General features: G+C 40.0%; 2 protein-coding genes and 1 pseudogene across 2 annotated transcripts; 1 reads left to right on the plus strand and 2 right to left on the minus strand.

The window, feature by feature from the left end:
* Positions 1–1,491: 1,491 nt before the first annotated feature.
* On the minus strand, positions 1,492–4,843 carry LOC148910569 (uncharacterized). The gene is made up of 3 exons (XM_089031421.1): positions 3,476–4,843; positions 3,109–3,237; positions 1,492–3,012 (listed from the first exon to the last, which is right to left on the minus strand). The coding sequence occupies exons 1-3, from the start codon at positions 4,841–4,843 to the stop codon at positions 1,492–1,494; spliced, it is 3,018 nt and encodes a 1,005-aa protein (XP_088887547.1).
* A 7,271-nt stretch (positions 4,844–12,114) lies between these two features.
* LOC148910570 (uncharacterized) lies at positions 12,115–16,083 on the plus strand (annotated as a pseudogene).
* LOC148910571 (uncharacterized) lies at positions 15,772–17,567 on the minus strand. The gene has a single exon (XM_089031196.1). It carries the CDS (start codon positions 17,462–17,464, stop codon positions 15,941–15,943), a length of 1,524 nt encoding a protein of 507 aa, XP_088887322.1. The 5' UTR covers positions 17,465–17,567; the 3' UTR covers positions 15,772–15,940.
* Positions 17,568–22,094: the final 4,527 nt, after the last annotated feature.

A 22,094-nucleotide genomic window follows, 5' to 3' on the forward strand; every position in this document is an offset into this window, starting at 1 on the left:
TGGGGCAGCCTGTGGTATTATTTCGGCTGTTGCTACGGGCATTATGAAACAGTTGTCTAGCAAAATATCCAAGCATGACACGACAATAGCTCTGTCAAGGGCTAAAGTAAATACAATTACCGATCTTGTCTCAAAGGCTTTGCGTGACAGAAAGATAGACGACGTAGAATTCTCGCTTATTCTGGCCGAAGAGGAAAAGTACGAGAAATTAAAGTCGGACATAAGGAACAAAAAAACAGTCGTAAAAGATCTTTCCGAGGAATCTCGCAAAAAGATCTACCACGAGGTAAAAGAAGAGCTTCAAAGAAAGCTCGCTCATTGAACATCTGCTTCGAAAAGAGCGTGACGGGATTCTATTTACATATCGAACGTCAGTCTAGAAAATATGCAAATTAGAGTGTAAGACATAAATATAATAATTTTCACATACATAAGTGTCCAGATGTGTCTGGCGTTCGCTTGTGATCGTGGACTTTGGAGCTGGGGAGGCCTAAAGTCCCGAGTTCAAGCCTCGCTGTAGATGCATTTGGACCGGTTGCTGTGAGTGAAAAAAAAAAGCCTCCCCCACTCACAGCAACCGTGGGGGGAGGTGGAGGGGAGGGGTGGAAATGCGATTCAACCCCGCGATGGGGGGTTTCGCGAGGAAAAGTTGGAAAAGTCAGGGGGTGTCTCGGGACGCTGTCCGGAGTTCACCCTCTGGTGGGTCGTAAGAAAGATATATGTGTATGTACTAGAGGGCCTCTGGCGCGGGATGAAATAAGCCCCGTAAGCCCAAAATGCAAAAAAACCCACTGGGGATAGCTTGGTGTTCTGCGCGATGCATTCCCCAGTGGGGTTTCTGGCAAAATAAACGCCAGTTTTGCATTTTTATTTTCTCGGAATCCATCCTAATAGGGGGTGGTTGGGGTCTATTTTGTAAAATATTTGGTAGATTACGTCAGGGTAATAAGGAATATCCTTATTCAGCCGACAAAACATTCACTCGGCTTTTGTCATATCAGAAACCTCGGGAATAGACTTACCGGTAATTTCAGACAAAAGATAGGGAATAGCTTTGTAATATTTCCCTAGCTTTAATTTTTTCAGCGTTTTCCGTAGACTTTGTGGGGTTGGCTCTTCTAAGTGGTCTATGATTTTCTTCTTTACTTCGTTGTTTAAATATACCGGCCGATAACCTTGGATATGACTCATCCAGTCCCTAAAGTATTTTATTCTCTTATAAGGTGTTTTCTTACGACCTCCATTGGCGTAATACTGCTCTCTGGTAGCATTTGGTACGGCATTACGAATATTCTTACCACACTCGTAACACTGTGCTGAAGTATCTTCTTCTATTTGCATTTTCTTACCACAACAAATATTTTTATTTGGCTTAGTAGGTACAAACTGGGGTTTCAAGCACTTTACACAGAAATCATAAGCAAACTCTTTACATTCATGCATATATAAAACAAATATTTTAACCCTCGTTTGCGACACAAAAATTTTAACTCAATACATAGATTTCGCACAGCAGCAGTAAGGGAATCGTCGCGCGGGTAATACCCGATGCGGACGCACACATTTAGAGGGGCCTGAAACGCGGGCAATACCCGTGAAATTCGATGCTTGGCGATTTGGATTCCGCGAGTCCCCCTTACTGCTGCTAAAGTCTAGTTCCTTTACAGCCTTAGCTCTTTCAGATTCAGGTATCGACTTGAGGACTTCTTTACTATTGCTCATCCACTTTGTGAGACGAAATCCTCCTCGTCGTAGCAGTTCAGTCACTTCAGATGCAGTTCGTATAGCGCCTTCAACAGTACTTGTCGACTTCAGCATATCATCCACATAGAAGTTCCTATGCACGATGTTCACAATCTCATCATCAAATTCGGTTTGATTGTCGTCAGCTGTTTTTCTGAGTGCAAAATTCGCACAACTTGGCGAAGACGTTGCACCGAAAATGTGGACTAGCATTTGAAAATTTGCTGGCTGTTGACTAAGATCTCCATCAGGCCACCAAAGGAATCTAAGCATGTCACAGTCCTTGGGCTCAACCTTGACTTGCAAAAACATAGCTTCGATATCTGCTGCTAGTGCTATGGGCTCTTCGCGAAATCTAGTAAGGACGCCTACGAGATTGTTCGTTTGATCAGGTCCTTGCAATAGTTGGTCATTTAATGACATGCCTTTCCATTTGGCGGCGCAGTCGAATACCACGCGTAGCTTCTTGGGGGTAATCACAGCATGGTGGGGTAGGTACCACACTCTCTTCTGTTCAAAATTCTTGTTGGGAAGGCGACGGGCATAGCCCTTAGTCAGATGGTCATCTATAACTTCTTTGTATTTCTCATAAAGTCCAGGATCGTTCAGGAATCTTTGTTTTAATGTTGCAAGTCTAAACTCAGCCATCGGTCGATTGTTCAATGTACAATAACTGCTGTTTCTCCACGGCAGGGCCATTTGGTAGTGACCCTCAGATAAAACCGTGCTTTCTTGCATGATAGACAACGCTCTTTTATCTTCTGCTGACATGCATTCTTCGGAACTTAGTACTGCATCTCCGAAATCGGTCCTCCAGAATCTTTCAACTTGAGCCTTAAGCTCATCACCGTGGGAAGATATGTAGTGTGCGTTCAAGCTTTGTTGATGCGTAGACTCAGTCATCGGTCCTACGATGGTCCATCCAAGGAGTGTCTTGACCGCATACGGTTCCTTCCGTTGTCCTCGTTTCTCTTCTAACGCCCAAAAGGCTTCAGGCGTATCATTGCCGATGAGTAAAGTAACTTCATCAGTGTCTATTTCAGGTATTTGTATTTCTGCTAGATGTGGCCACCTACGAATGTCTTCATCTCTGGGTGCACCTTCTGTAGTGATGTGCAATTTTTTGACTGTCCATACGGTCGGTATCTCGACGACATTGTCTGAGTCAAGAGCTGTAACTTCCAAACTCGCGGTTAATCCCTTTCGCTGAACGTTTGCCTTTTCGATAGCTGTCAACGAGAATATTCGTTCGGCGCCTTCGATTCCCAGCTGTTATATTAGGCGTTTCTCGCACAATGTCGTGTCGGATCCTTGGTCCAAAAGAGCGTAGGTGACAACAGATCTCTGACCTTTCTTTCCACGAACCTTTACGGGCACGATTGGAAGACATACTCTTTTCTCCTTGGCAAGAACATCGACGCTGTTTACGCTATCAGCCTTGACGACATTATAATTTTTAGCACTGTTCGTATTGTTACTTGAATCCTGGCTCGGCTGTTGATTAAGGTTAGAGCTGTTCGGTGGATGCAGCAACGTGTGGTGTTTTCCCTCACAGGCATCCACTTCACACTGTTTTTTTCTGATAGCAATTCTTTGCTCTATGTCCTCGCTTAAGGCAGTTGTCACATAACCCTTTGTCTCGAACAAACTTCATTCTTTCACCTTGCGTCTTCTTCTTAAATTCATCGCAGCTTGTGAGAAGATGTGCTTGGGCACAAAGACCACACTTTACCTGGTCGTTTAAAGTACATGCGGCCCTCGAAGCTAATTGTGAATCCTTTGTTGTTGCCGTCACTTTCGGCGTTTCTGCTTGGTGTGTCGCTAGGGTGGTAGCTCTTGGCGGCCTTGGCGTGTTCTGAAACGGTTTACTTCGGGGTCGCATTCTGTCCCTGGACGTGTCCTTTGAGTCCATAATCTGTCCGAAAACAGGATCATTTGCGGCCTTTGCTCTCTCAGACAAAAATTCGGACATATGGTCTATGCTGGGTTTTCCTCCTCCGCTTCGTATCACTCTAGCCTTCTCGAGCCACCTAGCCTTTAGGTGGACGGGGAAACGTTCTGCTATTTTCTTCAAGTTGTCAGCATTGTTCAAGTCGTCATAATATCCAACGGCACGTAGAGTTAATTCACAGTCCTTTAACTTATCGGCGAAAACTTGCAGGCCTTCTCTATCAGACGCCCTCAGCGGGGGTCCCTCAGTTACAAGATCAATGTAGGCCGTGGCTATGACATAAGGTTCGCCGAATCTTTCAAGCAATAACGTTCGTGCTGTGAGGTAGCCGTCGGTAGAGTCCAATACTACACAGTTCTTGATCACTTCTTTAGCCTTGCCCGTACAATATTGCAGTAAATAATTCAATCGTTCTCCGTTATCCTCAGTCTTTGCTTCAATGTTCTGTTCGTAGTTGCGAATAAACCTCCAGTAGTGTAATGGGTTTCCATCAAAGGTTAATAGCTCTGGTTTAGGAAGCATTAAAGCGTTGTTCATGGCGCTGGTGATCCTTTCTTGCTGCTTTATCAGTTGACTGAGGACCTTCTCATGGACTGCTGGCTTAGGTGGTTCATCGTTATTGGCAGTGTCGCTTAGACGGTTATCATAATCAGCGACGTAGAACTCGGGTGTGTTCAGGTCCAGCCATGCCTGTGGTGTCGGTGCATGCGCAGCATGAACAAACTTCGGTTTGGGCTTCCTGTGTACTACATCAGGCCATTCTGTCGTCGTAAACGGGTTACTTGAGCTTCCCCTTGTCGGTGTTGCTAACGAACTGCCAGGCGTCTGGGCCATCGGGGCTGCGAATGGGTTAGTGGAGATCGGTGTTATCGGAGTTGCAAACGGGTTCACAGGGAGGCGCTGTCTAAAGTCTGCAACTCTAGTCGATTCCTTTGGGGCACTTATTGGTGTGGAGCCAAAGGGGTTTGAACCAGGTAACACGTCGTCGTCGTCGTCGTAAAAATTGTATAGCTCAACTCGTTCGGCCCTTTCATAGATTTTTAGTTCAGTGTTTCTTTGTTCCATTTCGTATTGAGCTTTTAGTAATGTGTGTCGACGTTTTATTTTATTGACTTGAATTGCCTCCTCTAACCGCAATTTCATCGTCATCTCTTCAATTCTTTCTTGCAATTCTTGCTCTTCCTTCAACTGTCTAATCTTAAGCTCGGCAACAGCTTGATCTGCCCTCGCTTTCAACTTTAACTTCGTTGCTGTACTTGATTGGGAACTTTCGTTAGAGCCTGCTTGGCTACTAGAATCGCAGGGTTCGACAAGAGGCAGATCAAAGTCAATGAACGGTCTTTTGTTCCGGTGGGTCCACTCATCAATTTCTCCCTCAATGTCTTTTTTTAGCTTCTAGCTCTCTACTGTAAATGCCTTCAGCTTCTTCAATATCCAACTGTTCCTTCAAGCATTCTAAGTGCTGTTGACAACACCGTTCGAAGTTATCAAATGTGTTCAATATTTTCTGCCTTATCCTCAGAACGGTATCAATATCATTGAAATTCTCTGATTTCATCACTTCTTTTATATTTCGATAATTCTTTGTCAATTGGCCAATATATCCCGATCTTGAGCGTCGTAGAGCTTCAGCTCTCTCTTCTCTCACTCCGTCACAACTTTCACGATCAGCGGGCTTCTTGCGTCTTGCCGGCGGGCTTCCTGTGTCATCATCCATCGCTGCACATGGAAATTCGAGGAATTCACAAGCCGTACGATTCTTGTAAACACTCTTCGGAGATGAAATAAACGCTGGATAACTGCAGAATCAAGCTTAATAAATGTCCATCAGTCGGTGAATGACATATGTGAACAATAATGTAGCGGACATCTTCTTTCGTTCAGTGGGGACATCTAATTCAGTAATGGGTACACAACGCAAAACGCTCGTCGATTATATCAGCGATTTAATTCTCGATAATCTTGATGGTCTTCAGTTATTTCATTCACAATAGACATATTTATAATTACGAGGTTCACTAGAAATAAAAAGTTACAAATTAAAAGCCTATATCTTACGGAAAATCAAATATAATCTTGACATACCATATGGTGTACGTATTACGATCGTCTTGCTGCCTGTCCCGGCTTACATCCCATAATTTCAACTTATGAATATTAATAACCTACGCTAATTAGGAAATCAAATAGTTGTCGTCTACAGAATGTATGATAGACTCGCCTGGTTTCGTGGAAGCGTAAATCTGAAATAAGACTATGAGAAAAAAGAAAATACATTATTAAGTATATATATATATATATATACCTTTTTATGTCGATAGTGCGATTTGATAGAACTGTTATCTGAACATGAGGCGTGTGTGGCCGAAATGTCCAGGGATTTGATAGTTTCAATCGAATTAGAAAAATGTGTTGTACATTACCAGGTAGACAAAAAAAAAAAAAAAAAAAAAGAAAAGAAAAAAAGCAGCATTTAACAAAGTGTTTATGTAATGTTTAATAAACGAGCAGGAGTGTTTTATCGGGTATAAAACACGAGGCGCAGCCGAGTGGTTTTAGACCCGATAAAACACGATCTGCGAGATTACTAAACGGCTTAGAAAACTTATGATGTTTGTTCTCATTGTGTACCGATTTTTTTACGAAATGAACCAAGTTTGATAGAGAAAATCCAAGTTAAAGTTTATGCAAATGAAGACGAATCTTTATCCGATTTAAAATCACCTTCATGGTCATGATTTCTATTGTGTTTTCGTCATGAATTATTAATGAGTTTTCTAAAGTCAGTATAGAAATTTGTTAATTATGGTGAGCATCAGTTATGAAGGCTCGTGAATCGTGTTCTTTCCAAGCTATCATTGGTGGTCATTGTGGGTTTGACCCAAAAGAAAGAAGTCAATAACGTTCCTTTGACAAGTTGTAAACGGGATATCGCCGAGGACAAACGATGTTTTAGTATAGTTGCAATTGAAACCGAGGTCGAATTAATTCTCGCAAGAGTATGTATTTTTGAGCCCCCTAGAAACATAGACAGCCTTACAATCTGTCCGCATCACCGTGAGTCCTTGGGCGTCAGCTGGAAACGGACATCAGCGAAATGTTCTGTACCCGTAACTCTTTCTCAGCACAAAGCTGATGTCAAAAGGAAACCAAAAGCAGAGTGGGGTTTGAGCAAAAGTGGATCGAAAACTGTGTTAAAAGAGACTGGTGTTTTTCTTGCTGTTTATTCAGGTAGGTTGGTGGATTGCTAGCATTATATTGACTAATGTATACGGTCAATACGACGCCATGACTACTTGCGCAGTGCTCAGTCGTGAAATTGTGCAAGCTTGACGCTACTACACGGGGTGGGCAAAATCAGAATAGAATCAGTGTTTTTTATCGTGGCCCACATAAAATGATGCTGAAAATCCTGATGACCCAAAACTAGTTTAGAAGCAAAATTGCAGGCCCACCCATTTTAGTTGTCAAATTTTATCAACAGCCCACCCCTTTTAAGGAGTTCAAAATTATGTGACCCATCCCCTGATTTTGCCCCCCCCCTCCCCCAATACTTTATGACCAGTCCCTTACACATATAGAAATAGTCTTGGGGAGGCCAACGAAGAGAGTGAAGTTATCTTACGAATGGAAGAATTGACTTTGTTAAGTCGAACAACACGAGGGACGCAAGCTACTTGATTGCAAATCGATGTGGGATGTGGTTTGATGATTCCAGTTAACTTATTGTATAAACTAGTTCTTTGAAGTCTGAATTCCATGAGACATTAGGATGCTTTCATAATGTATGGCAGAGAGTGGTGGTGAGGGGGGGAGGGGGGGTTGAAAACTTTTTTCAGAGAATTGGGGGGGATGCAAATTTTTTAGAAGAAGCTACGAGAGTTTGCCAGGGGGTAGGGGGGGGGGGGGGTATATTATTTTTTGGGGGACTTTTGGGTGGTCTTAAGAATTTTTTTGGTCATTTAAATATTTCATCTGCCCCCGCCCCTTCTGCCATACAATATGAACGCAGCCTTATTCAAATCGGGGTCTTTTTGTCGTAAAAAAACAATATCATTGAAAGCTCATAGAGAGTCTTGATAACGAGTGATTCTCTTTAGTTTATGCCAAATCACAAGATGTTCAGGCAATGAGGTACTGAGGTACAAAGGTACTGTACCAAACGACGTCACGTCCGGCTCCGCGCAAACTGTTGTTTGTCACGCCATCAGCTCACATATTCCGCTTTGACAGGTTTGATCCCTGCTTATTTACAAAGTAATGCAAACTTTCAAGCTTATACTCAGTATGTGAAAATACTATGTGATAAGCTGGATACCACTAGTGAGGAATAGTAACGTTTATAGAGCATGTTAACAGTCATTTATGATTACCAAGTTTACTAAGCACCGATGGAATGCCACCGAGGCAAGCAAGCTGAGTGTCTTCAACACCGGAAATGTAGGCTTAACTTCAGCAAATAATCGTTTAAAATAATAACAAAGGCCAATCATGCTTAGATAGTCCTTAGATAGGCTAATGTGTGGATTAATAAGCTGTTAAAACTATTTTAGATGACTTTTTTCGCGGCCGTGATCTGTGGTTGGAGATGTAAACAAACTGCTAATTTGCATATTTACATGGCAAACTTTTCCAACTTCGCATAAAGTTTTCATAAGGCCTGTGCAAAAACCCAAACTAATTTTTGTAGTTCGTGTTATTCTATCATTTGAACATTGTACAGCTTGAGTTTTGTAAAATTTGGAGAATGGCCACATGCAAAAAATCGCTTTTATAAATGTGAGGTAAAATCAGTGTTTTACGAGACTGTGAATTACCGTACTGGAAGACTGCAATTTTTTCTATCTAAAGTTTAGTTTAAAACGTCTAAATTCACCTGGAACAATTGTTCAAACCCCTTTTCTTGAATTCAATTGCAAATTTGATTGTAACGTGGGTTTTCACTTGGAGCGAGAATGTTTTTGAAAGCGTAATTCGAAGCCGTTTCTTGAGCAATTTTTAGACCGACACGGGGTGAAATCGTTTTTTTCAAAAAAATCCGGATTTTTTACGTAGATCGAAAAACCGACCCCAGTACGTTCATAAGCTCATCAAATAGTGTCTACAGACCAAAAATGAAGGACTTTTATTTTTTGACTGTGGCCGCCCCGTGCTCGATATTTCTGGACAGTCGCTCTTAAGTAATTTTTTGAGGGTTCTGTTTGAGAACTCAGTTCCTTTATCGGTGTATAAGATGTGTGGGAGTCGGCCACCTCTAAAAATTATCTTAAATGCGTAAACTAAAGACGCTGCACTTTTAGTCTTCAAAGGAACAACCCATGCATATTTTGAGAACACATCTATGCAAGTTAGCAAATAATTGAAATCATTATTTTCCTTGCTAAGAGATGACATATCGACTAAGTCGGCTTGTCATTCGTGATCTATTCCATAAACGATTGCGCTTGAGATTTGTCCTAATCGGTTTATGAAGTGTGTACGTGTCTTGTGTAGACAACCACTCTTTAATCTTTTTACGAGAAATATTAAACTTTTCTTCGTCTTTCGCACACGGTAAAAAGCTTCCGCCCCTCCAAAACTTCCAGCATGATTGGGATCGTGGTATAGGTTTTGAAGGTGCTGCTCCATCTATTTGATCAGCGTTTTGTATGAGTATAGTCCCTCCACAGCAAGCAAAGATGCATCTAGCACGTTTATACAAATTATTTGCAGTTAATTTTAAAGGGGCTTCTGGAAAACAAAAACTCATTTTCACGACATCAATGCTACGTACTTAATGCCAGTTTGTAATGTGTTACCACACTTTATACTTCAATTTCATTAATGCTTTTAACACTTCACACTCGCAACAGGAAACAGATTCAATTTAAACTTTTTATTTCAAAACGATTGTTACAATATTACAGTTCAAAAAAAAAAAAAACTTATTCAAAGATCCTAGTCTAGAGTTCTTAACAATATATTAACAGTTGTATCATTCAAATGTTCATATCCTAAGTTATTGCAATCATTAACTGTTTCATCTTGTACCCATTGATTGTCGTTATATCTTATCATTTCCATTGCAGAAATTTCATTAGGAAACAGTTCTATCATTTAGTTAACCCAGCTTTTATAAACTTCGGAATTAATTACTCTTGATATGGCTTCTTCCAAGTAAAGATCAACTATGTCAACAAAACTTGTGTTGCAGCAGACATCGTGATCAGTTTGGCTCGGTCTATCGTACTGACAACCATAACACCTCTCGACCATTATGGCAGAAATATCCTTGTAGACTAAGCCAGCATATAACTTCTGCTACGTTTTCTCCATTTCCTTTTTTCTACCCACGAACTCATCTTCAAGGTCCAATCTTCTTTTTGCTATGGGTGGAGACGGTGTAGGATATTCTGCTGTCGACACTGATTCTTCTTCTTCTGTCTCTGTCTCTTCCTTTTCTTCGTCCTCTCTCTCCGCCTCGTTTTCTCTTACTCCTTTCTGGCGCTTAGCTGCTGAAAGGGTTCCAGTAAAGTCATCATCATCATCATCATCATCCTGTTTCCGTTTCAGGTTGGTGGTCGGTAACGTTGCGAGCGAAGAAAGTAATTCTTTTACTAAAACGCTGTCTGGATTAATTTCTAAAAGAAAACCCTTTTCGTAGTCGCCAAAGAGTAGGGACTTACTGCCATCTGCTTTCTCTTCAACTGAAGCATAAAAGGCTTCATCTACGTATATCCACATTTTTTCAAAAGAGAGAGAGAGAGAGAGTTCCACACAATGTACTAGAAAAAACTTCAAGTGAACGCGAGAATTTTTCGCTACTCACTTTTTATAAGCCTGTTCAAAATGTAACATTCCTAATATACAAAAAAGAAAAAAAGAAAAAATCGACATTCTTTCTTTTGTTCCTACATTCCACACACACACTCACACACAAAGTTTTCAACATTCTTTCTTTTGAGCATTGTTCTCCAAGTCTTAAGTCCAAAGTCCTCGGTCGGTCTTACATAATCGTATATAAAAGGATTAAGTTAATTCCAGGATAGTAACATATTTTCGCAAGAATTCCTGAAGCCATGGTTTCGTTAGGAATCCTTTACATTTAACCTCTTTGAACTATCCGGGCGCAAAAGCATTTAAGAAATGCCGTTTTTCTCTCACGTCATCACCACCCCATCCTTAATAAGAAGCTCTGTGAATATTATTCAAAATAAAGCAATTGTATTTTGATATTAAGAACTGTTTTTTTTTTTTCTATTTCTCTTGCAAGGAGGGAAAAAATTGAAATACTATTGCTCTCCAGTGTTAAGACCCCCCCCCCCCCCCCCCCCCACCGGGCTGGTGTTATTTCGTGATATAGAAGATTATCGAGGTATAACATTACTATCAACACTAAGTAAATTATTTACCTCTGTACTAAATCAAAGATTGAATGATTTCTTAGAGAAGAATAATATTCTGAAAAAAGAGCAGTTAGGCTTTAAGAAAAAACATTCAACTGTCGACGGAATATTCACATTAAAAGCTCTTATAGATCGTTTTGTAAAGAGCAAACCAAATAAGGGGACAAATATGCTTTTTTCTTGTTTCATAGATTTCAAGAAGGCATTTGATTGCAAACCGAGACAGCTCCTTTTTTCTAAAATCGAAAACGCTGGTATTAAAGGCCGTTTTCTATCCTTGATAAAATCGATGTATGAGAATGACTGCTCTGTTATCAAAACAGACGGTATCATAACTGAGTCCTTTCAATGTTTCAAAGGAGTGAAACAAGGTTGTATGTTAAGTCCTACTCTATTCAATCTCTTCCTAAGTGATCTTCCAGACTTTCTTAAACAAACAAATATAAAAGATCCGATCTGTTTCGATAATGCACTATTAAATTGTATTCTTTATGCTGATGATCTAATTTTATTCAGTAAAAACTATACAGATCTTCAAGCCCTTTTAAATAAACTTGAACTATTCTCTAACACAAATGGTTTAGACGTAAATATTGAGAAAACTAAAATTCTCATTTTTGATAATTCAGGGAGGCGGTTAAGTAATTATGTTTTTTATTATCAAAACAAAGTTTTAGAAAATGTTAAACTTTACAAATACCTCGGCCTCACATTTAGTGCTTTCGGAAATTTCACAATCGCAAAACAGGAACTCAAGAAATCTGCTCTGAAAGTCTTATTTAAGCTGAAAAAGGAGATGGGTCACTCTTTTCACTATGACCCTCATCTCACCATGAAACTTTTTGACACTCTAGTAAAACCTATTCTGTTATACGGCAGTGAAGTCTGGGGTTCTGAGGTTTCTAAAAATGATCCTATAGAACTTGTTCATACCAAATTTTGCAAAATGTTACTCGGAGTGGGAAAATATGCAACCAATTCTGCCTGTTATGCAGAACTAGGTCGACTCCGTCTGCATGTAGCTGCAAACTTAAGATGCATAAGGTACTGGCTCAATCTAGTTACACATACATCGAGCCATAAAATTACATTCTTAGCATATAAAGAAATGATAAGCTCCAGCCGTAAAATCTGCTGGAGCCAAAAAGTAAAAGAGTCATTATTAAAAAATGGGCTGGGTGATATATGGCTAGAAGTAAATTCCAATACCTCTCGCCAGCCAAACGTCTTTGGTACTATCAAAACGAGATTTGAAGACATAGAGAAACAAAACTGGCTCGGGGAGATCTTTAATGATAAAAGAGACACCCCTGGCCAAAAGAACAAATAGCGCAGCGCGGTTATTACGTCACGAAATATGATACCTTTCGCGTGACTCAGACAAACAAACCATCTCAGTAGAAGAGGAATGACTGCAATACTTCGTATCTAAATCCACTTAAAACAGCTACAAACTTGACTGAAAATGATGGAGTTCCTGGATCCAGGTTTGATGCTGACCCGGGAAACTATACTGTCTACCAGTTAAAGCGTTGGCTTAAATGCGGAGGCCTATAAAAGTCACTGGAAAGCGTAGCGAACTGCTCGCACGTGTTCAGGATTGTATAAACGCTGGAAATTACCGCATTCTTGATCCGAGTATAGATGGAGGTAGGTGGCTCGATATTAAGGTATCCAAGGAATACAGCAAGGACGGAAAAATAATCAAAGAGCCAAAGAATAAAGTCCCTGAAATACCTACATCGGGCTGGAAAAACTTTCCATCCAATGACATACCGGCGCAGTTCAACTATGGACACGTTTATTTCTATGCTTTAGAATCGCTTCCATCACGATCAGAAAGTGAAGTCGTAGATCAAACGTCTGATGATAGTGATGATGAAGCAAAGGGACACGGACTCGGACATATGACTGACAAGCCTTTCAAGAACGGACGTAAATATGTTGACTCTGGCTTCGTACACGACGTTACTGACAACAAGAACAGTGATTATTATTTCCTTCGCGCGCACGTTTGGCCCTCAATGAAAACAGATCTTCCTCACAACGTATTGATAATTTTATCGATTCAAAGTGGCGCAGTTATACATGCATCGTGTGAGCCATGCAAAGCGTCAGAACTTGGCCGATGCAGCCACGTAGTTGCGGTTTTGCTGTTGTTATTAGACCACGTCAAAGAACACGGACATATCGTAACTACACCATGTACTAGCCAGGAGTGTTCATGGAACAAAGGAAAAAAGAGAAAGAAAAATCCCAAAAGACTCTCAGATGCCAAATATCCCTCCAAAAAAAAGAAAACACAAGTTCAAGTTATAGATTTCGATCCACGACCGCCTCAATACAGACAGGTAACATCGTCAATGACCAATAACTTTGTCTCTCGGCTACAATATGAAAATGCTAAGACCGGGAAAATTTCTATGTGGACGACACAACTGAAGGTTTCATATAATGATTACTCAGTAGACGATATTTGCTTGCCTTTGTTAAGAGAGAAGGTAGAAATCCTTGTTAAGAACTTAACTCCCTCATCACTCACCCAACTTTCTGACACAGAGCAACAGAGCCAAAGTGAAAAATGGCACTCTGAGAGATGGCTTCGACTAACCGCCTCCAAATGCCTTGAAGCTGTTAAGATTGGAAAACTTGTACTTGATGGATCCAAAAGTGCAGCCAGTCGAAGTGCGAAGTTTATATCATCTTACAAATGGAATATGGAGAGTGAAAACTACCAGTCTGTTTGGATGGCAAGAGGCTTAGAAAATGAAGCCGATGCTATATTGAAATACCAAGCTCAAACAAAGCATCAAGTTGTGGCATCTGGATTGTGGGTTAATCCCAAATACCCCTGGCTAGCATGTTCTCCTGATGGTCTTGTGGAAGAAGATGATGTGCTAGAGATTAAGAGTCTAAAGGTTTTTCATGATCACACTATTCAAAGTGTGATCCAAGAGTCTGTTCTATCACAGGAAGTCATGAAAAGGCAGTGCTTTTACATAAAAGACAACGAATGTCTTTTAAAGCACAGTCATTCATATTACTATCAAACACAAATGCAACTCCTTGTAACAGAAAGGAAGTATTGTGACTTTGTATTGTATGCAAAGGAAGGTCCAGTGTCTGCTGAGAGGATTTACAGGGACGAATCATGCATATCAGACATACTACTCTCCCTTACAGCTTTCTGGACAAGAGTAGTTGCACCTGAAGTCTTTGAAATGAGGATTCCAAGAGATCTTTTGCCATTCGTGTTATCACATGATCACACATATGCTTCAGTTTCTAGCAGCGGTAGCTGTTCAACCAACCCAACCACATGCACTTCTCCTGGCAGTACTAGCTACCCAACCACATGTACCTCGTCTGGCAGTACTAGCTACCCAACCACATGCACTTCTCCTAGCAGTCCCAGCTACCCAACCACATGCACTTCTCCTGGCAGTACTAGCTACCCAACCACATGTACCTCGTCTGGCAGTACTAGCTACCCAACCACATGCACTTCTCCTGGCAGTACTAGCTACCCCACCACATGCACTTCTCCTAGCAGTACGAGCTACCCAACCACATGTACCTCGTCTGGCAGTACTAGCTACCCAACCACATGCACTTCTGCTAGCAGTACGGGCTACCCAACCACATGCACTTCTCCTGGCAGTACTAGCTACCCAACCACATGTACCTCGTCTGGCAGTACTAGCTACCCAACCACATGCACTTCTTTTAGCAGTACGGGCTACACAACCATGTTTGCTGCATCTAGCACTAATCTCGTCATTTTGCCTTGGGGGTGTGTCACATCAGGTGGGATATCACTTACGAACACTTGCCCCATTGACAACTGGATCATGATATTTCAAAGTTTAGCAAAGTCGAACAAACTAAACCTTGATAATGTATATGGAGGGGGTGCTATTATTAAAACCTCATTGCATTTATTAGAACTTCACCAATATGGTGATGCAAAGGTTGCTGTAATACCACAAGCAGCAGCTCAGTTCAACAACTCTGGTGATATTGATTTGTATGGAAATGAAGCAGATTTTTTTTTGCCGCTTCTGAAGTCAGTCTTGACCACTGAATTTATATCAACTTGTGGTCTGCCTAACTGCCCTTCACCAGTTAAAATCTATAGAACATGCAACATCAATCTTAGTTGTTGTCCAGGTATAACCACATTTCAAAGTGCCTTTCATGAATGGCTGAATCCAAGTGTTTCCCTCTGCCGAAGAAGATTTCAGAACAAACCACTTACAGGCATTCCTTGTTTGCAAGATACTGTCACTGATTGCAATGGAAAGCAATACCTTGCCTGGTACTGTTCTGGACTGCGAGCAAAGTCACCCAGACAATTTGTTTGCTTTAATAATGTCTTTGTCTTTTGTGTGGACTTACTCAGTAGAGCAGGTCATCTAGAATGGGAAGATTTACCAGCGACCCTTGTTATCAATTCCACCCAGTTATACCTTCACAGTGCCACTTTATGGAATGAAGGCCACTACATTAGCATCATAATTCATCATGGCACATGTTATATTTATGATGGACTTAAAGAGCACAGAAATCCACATTCTGGACTATCAGTATTCAAGGCAAGCCCAATGGGATATAAACTAAGCCATGTTATCTATGCTGCAGCTCAGTAATAATCTAGAGTACACTTTGAATAATTATGAATTAATAAATTGATGAATTAAGAAATAAGGATTTTTTATAGAGTGATTGCAAAATATACCAGTCAGTCTATATTAGTTACAACCTGTGTAAATGAGTGACTCTTCTATTTACATTATGTACATGTTAGTAAAATATGACAGTCCTGAAAGTGAAACTTATGTGTATTATTATATGCATGTATTTATTTACAAAGAACTTCTTGAAAATTCACAAGAGCACAGGCCACAACAACCATTTGAGTGGCAAGCGGTGCAAGGCTGAGGGGAATTTTTCTCCCTACTAGTTTAAATTGTTTGAGTCTTTGATTAAAACGTTCAATGTGAATTCTTGCTTTGGCAATTTTTCTGGTTTCCAACTCCTCTTTAGCTGTCAGAGACTTTCTTCCCTTTAAAAAGGCTGGGATTTTGAGTTTAACCTGCAGGGGGTTAACTAAATGTTGGACAGTAAATCCCCTGTCTGCAAGAATGACATCATTTGGCTCCAAGTCTTTGAGGATGCCACTTTCTTCAAATATCTGCACATCTGAGACGTCCCCTTCAAATAAATCGGACACAAAACAAGCTCCACCAGTAGGGGTACAGGCAATAAGGCACTTGAAAGTATTGCTGTGCTTGTAACTTGAATATGTATTTCCTTGCTGGGCAAAGTTTCTGGAGGTTTCAACTCGAAACTCTGTGCAGTCTATACTACATCGAACATTTTTGATTGACTTGAATACTTTTGGAAGGAAACGTCGCAAAAATTCCTTGGTAGGAAAAATTATTTTCTGCATTTGGCGGAATATCTTGAACATTAGCTGAATGTACGTAGTAAAGATGGTCCTGATATGGGTATCCTTTATTTCCTTGTCAGGGGTACTTAATAGGTGCGCCAGTGTTTTAATGTTAAAGCCCATTTTGAGTCTTAGGAGGCAAATGAACAGTTTCTCTCTGGATGACCATTTCGAGAGACGCCGCGAGCACTTAACTTTTATAACTCGGTTTCCTTTACAACCCCAAAATGATATTGTGTCCAAAGGACAAACTTCGTTCAAAAAATCGTAGAGGATGTCAAACTGAGACGAAGTTAGGCCAACATAGTACTTCATTAGGTTGGGGTCTTTACTGATCACTTCATAAGAAAGATTACTTACAATTTTTATCTTTTCTTCTGGTAGTTTAGCTTGATTACGAAGAATCAATGTCTCTACCTTGATCGCCAACTCATACTTAGAGATATTAGTCTGTGTAGCCTTGTTATTACCTGGCTCGTTGTCTTCAATAATTAGTTCTTCCTCCAACTCACAGGGCTCGTTAACGGTGGAAATGCAATCTTTCTCGTTGTCTGAATTCGACTTCTTCAAACAAGGTTTGTAAATATCTCTTTCCTTTGGCGCCTTCCTTTTGGTACGGCAAGCTTTCTTGGTTTCATTATCTCTAAGATTGGCTTTGAGAGGGTCGGGAAACTCATCTGTTGGACCTCTTTCTCCAACCCAATGGAGAGCACATATATAAGTGTTTCTGGTAATGTTCTTTAGCAAAAACGCTTCTCGAGAACAAGCATTGATCCACTTCTGACAACGCTCGAGGTCTTGTGATGGCTTGATGAATGGAATGAAGATCTTTTGGCCCAATTTCTCCATTTCTTTGAGCGATTCTGGAAGTCTATCGGGGTATCTTGAATCACTATTACATCTTCCCCAGCAGCAATGTTTCGTACTGACCATTTTGTCAAAAAAAAACGACGAGAAAATATAAAGAAACTAGCGAGCGTAATGAAAACCGCTTTACATTTACTATGACCTTTGTGTTCTGTTTGTCTGAGTCATGCGGGGGGTCTGATCTCGTGACATCTATTTTTAGTATAACCGCGCTGCGCTATTAAGAACGTATCGCCTCTTCAAAGTTAGTTATATGTTAGAAGGTTACCTAATAAATGTAAAAAATTTCAATCACAGAAGAGCCTTAACTAAGCTAAGAATAAGTAACCGTGACCTAGAAATTGAAAGAGGCAGATACTCTGGTACTCTGGTTACAAGAAGGTAGAGGAAAGGAAGTGCTTTCATTGTACTGATATAATAGAAGATGAAAGACACTTCCTAATTAAATGTCCTCTATACTCTAAACTTAGAGAAGAATTTCTTATGCAAAATAACATAAGTAACTCCCTTACGGAGGACCAATTGTTCCTGAAGTTGATAGATCCTCCCCATATTTTACAATCAGCTGCAGCAAAATACGTTTACAATTGTTTTGCTCTGCGTAGTGAAAAAAAGCAACAACAACAAAACAAATAAAAATCAATACTTGTATGATATTGCATAAAGATGATTAGGATTAGTAACGCATTTTATCGAAATAATTATATGAACATTTATATGTACAGAATATATATGTACGTATGACGTGTATATGTGTAGAATATGTGAATACAGATATTATGCACATACATAAACATACGTATATATTCGTAACTTATTTGGATCTAAGTTGATGTGCAACTTTGTACAAAACGCCAAATAAAATATGTCTGTCTGTCTGTCTGTCTGTGATGTCATCCAGTCACATATTCTAACAGATCCTCCCCTCCCCTCCCTGTGATAGACATGAGGTCAAAGTGCAACTGACCACCCCTCCCCTAAATACGCCATATTTACTTGGGGGGTTTAACTACTAACATCTTTCAACACCACAAATTCCAGATCATTTGTTTAATCATACTATCTCGAAATACTGAACAGTTAAATATTCGGTGCAATTTTATATTTAATTCAATATTTAAATAAATTATCGATAGAAAGATATCAAATTATTGAATGAAAGTCTTCTTTTGTTTGTCGATGGGACCCCGCGATAGGAGGCGAACAAAGCTGTATTTTGGTGCTCCGCTAATAACATCACCCTCTTATTCTTGTTCCTCTCGAAACTTTCAAATTTCGCAAGTGCGTTATTCTATTTCTTTTGCATGAGCGAATGAATGTATCGGAGAACTTCTTGTTTAAGAGGGCGTCTCTGTAATAGCGTGCCACTCGATCTGGGCTCGAAAAATAGATTTTTTAAATATTCCTATCATCGAGAGTACTATCTATCCTCACTACAAAATTGCAGTTAGAATTGTTCTAAATTCTTTTTTCCACCCGCTATGCGAATTTTTGTCCATCGACCCCAAGTCAGTGAAAGACGCAGATTTTCGAGGTCGGCCGAGGGCTACTTTCAAAGTCTGTTTTCTCGGGTTTCTCTGCACATAAAAGCTAATTTTTCTATCCAGAACTTTAGTCTAGTGTAACTTCTGCATAAAAACAGTAATAGTTTTTTTTTTTTTTTTGGAATGCGCGAATTCTGAAAAATAATCCCAACTGATCGAGACTACTGAAAACGTGACATGGAAAGCTAAGATTATGAGACCTCGAATATTGCAAATTTCTCATTTGTGGCACCTAACCCAGCCCTAAAATATCATTCAACCTTGAGATAAGAAGCTATTTTATAGATGTGTGCAATAAAATTTGCAGCACTTTGCGTTTCTACGAAATAAGCTAAGTTTCAAATTGTTCTATTTTTAGTTATTTCCTTGCGTGACACGACAGGCCGTTGGGTCTGTGACGGCTGATTCTTGGCTCATTATCCTCAATACCATTACCTATAATATAATATGATGAATTAAACCTTAACTTTACAATATTTGTTCCATTATAAAAGATTTCAATGATCTACGGCTTCATTTAATAGTGTTTCTATAAGCTGTTTTGAAATTTCACCGCACAGTAATTTTTTTTAATTTGAATATCTCGAGCTCCGCGGGAGGTCAATCGTTATTTGTTTATTTAATTTTAGTAAATTTGGTAAAGAAATCCTCGCTTAGTAATATCTCGAAACATCCTAAAAAGATCCAAAACTGAGAACTGTTCTTGCTTGTAGAGCTTAATATTTCTAGGTCTTCCCTTTAAGTCGTAGTTAATATATCATTGATATGTTTTTCTCAACGTTTATTTCCTTTATAAATTATCCATCATTTTCTATTGTGAAATGGTATTTCGTCCTTCCGATATTTTCGACTCCATATACTATCATTTTTTCGAAAAAATACTTTGCAGTCTTGACTGTTCTTCGGCTGAGACGACGATTTTTGCAACAGGTGCAAACAAACGTATGAATTCATTTATAACTACAGAACGATTGATTTGGAAAAAATTATGATCATACAGGGGCGGCGGTTCGGAAGTGGAGGTTGCGTGTACTGGCTCCTCCAATAATTTTGAAGATGTAGAGCTACTCTGAAGATATGCTTCAAATAAACCATTATTATTATTATATCATTATTACCACAGGCTAACCACTCTAATAAATGAAGGAAATACTCTAATAAATGAAGGAAATATCATGTCTTGTCTTTGTCTTTTTATGCGCGCGCGCTATCGATTTTTTGTCATCTCCCCTACCCGCCTTGGTAACAATTTTGTTTTTCTACTATACAATATACTAACAAGGTAGGCAACTTCACAGGCTTCCTGTGGAAAATTCAAACTTTGACGAGAGAAAGCCGCTAATTTATCCAGATATTTTGACTGAGAAAACAAAAAAAGTATACAGAACGTCGTACTTACATCTAATCTTCAATAATTTAAAGGATTTTTGACAATAAATTCTCTATAAGGAGGGTTTTTTTTGGGCTTTTTTAGCGAAAACTGATGTGCCGTCAGTTATGCTTGCATCCGAGCGGGCCTGAACACGAGAAAAGGGATCCAAAACAAGTCCTCTCCCTCCCTATCCAAGTGTTTTTGGTTCGTTATCACATGCTTCCCAACCCCACACCCCGTGAGTCTTGCATTTTACTTCCGGTTTTTTTAAACCAATCAAGAAGCGTCGCCTATTTATTGGCTTCGCGAAACTGGAACCGGCGATTTTCGCTGCCTTTTTGTAAAGCTTTTTTATCGTAGAGTTGTCAGATCTATCTTGAAAAACGTCGTATAGAAAAAAATAGAAAAAAGATATATTGTATCAGGAAGAAGAAGGACAGAAAAAACATTTTGAACTATTTTTCATTCACCTAAAGTGCAATGAAGTAAGTATTCTTTTATTTTTATAGTAAATTTACGTAGTACGCCTGCTCCATAAACTTGGTGTGAACAAAGTTTATGAAAAATACATATTTATCAAACCATGATAACCGACTTATAATTAATAATATTTTCCTACTTGCATTAAAAATGTGTATTTTCTCTGCCGTTTAGGTTGACGCTAGAGCAAAAGTATTGCTTGGACCAAGCATTAGCAGGGCATAATTTTCTTTTACAAGGCAAAGCGGGCACTGGTAAATCTTTTCATATAACTGAGATGATTAATTTATTTGAAAGTAACGGCAAAAACGTTAACCTAGTGTGTTCCACTGGAATGGCTTGCGACGTCTTCAAAGCCAAAAAACTGCCATGCCTTCCTAAGACGATTCATGCAGAGAAAAATACACGCCGGTTCCAGTTTCGCGAAGCCAATAAATAGGCGACGCTTCTTGATTGTAAAAAAAAAACCGGAAGTAAAATGCAAGACTCACGGGGTGTGAGGTTGGGAAGTCGTCATCGTCATCGTCATCGTCATCGTCATCGTCATCGTCATCGTCATCGTCATCGTCATCGTCATCGTCATCGTCATCGTCATCGTCATCGTCATCGTCATCGTCATCGTCATCGTCATCGTCATCGTCATCGTCATCGTCATCGTCATCGTCATCGTCATCGTCATCGTCATCGTCATCGTCATCGTCATCGTCATTATCATCAAAAGAATATTTGCGGCCTAGTGAGAAGGTTTGCAAAAGGTAAAGCAAATACAGGTAAAACTATGAAACGTGGTCACGTTTTCTGTTTGCGTGGAAAAAAAAAGTCAATCTCAAAGTCTCTAATGTTCACCTTCCGCCGCCCCTGTCGTATACTCACTGAACCAAGATTAAAGGGCTTATAATGATTTATGAATTTATTATAGCGCCTTTTCTATGTGAATATAATCAAAGGCGCGCTTTACATGAGTTGTAATGACAGATTGCTTTTGTGCAAATTACAAGCATGAGGATGGTTAGTAATGAAGTCGCTACGTCCCCCTAGTGGTTCCCTTTACGTCCCATCCGAACCCCGTTCTGGTCCTAGTCGCAGTGTGGCAGATGAAAGGGACCGCCATTAACAAGTGGTACATCCGAGCCCACTTTTGAAAGCCTAAAACCATTTGCGGATGTAATTACAAAGGCAGCACTTTATTCAGTTATTTTAAGGACCTGAGTGTTGTTCCGGCCGGGAACACGACAGCCACGACCTACGAACACGAAGTCCCGACGCGCAACCACCAAACTCGGCAAACCGGTTGGCCAGG

This window comes from Actinia tenebrosa, unplaced genomic scaffold (genome assembly GCF_029948245.1).
Source record: "Actinia tenebrosa isolate PJP-AT-01 unplaced genomic scaffold, QUT_ActTen_1.0 PGA_scaffold16__25_contigs__length_10494907, whole genome shotgun sequence".
Lineage (NCBI taxonomy): Eukaryota > Metazoa > Cnidaria > Anthozoa > Actiniaria > Actiniidae > Actinia > Actinia tenebrosa.

What these genes read in the sequence shown, in the direction of transcription:
- LOC148910571 (XM_089031196.1), bottom strand. Translation starts at nt 17,464, where the DNA reads ATGGTCAGTACGAAACATTGCTGCTGGGGAAGATGTAATAGTGATTCA.
- LOC148910569 (XM_089031421.1), bottom strand. Translation starts at nt 4,843, where the DNA reads ATGACGATGAAATTGCGGTTAGAGGAGGCAATTCAAGTCAATAAAATA. An exon ending in CATGTACTTTAAACGACCAG is followed by an intron (nt 3,238 to 3,475) that starts GTAAAGTGTGGT and finishes CTTAATCAACAG; the next exon opens with CCGAGCCAGGATTCAAGTAA. An exon ending in TTCCAATCGTGCCCGTAAAG is followed by an intron (nt 3,013 to 3,108) that starts GTTCGTGGAAAG and finishes CTAATATAACAG; the next exon opens with CTGGGAATCGAAGGCGCCGA.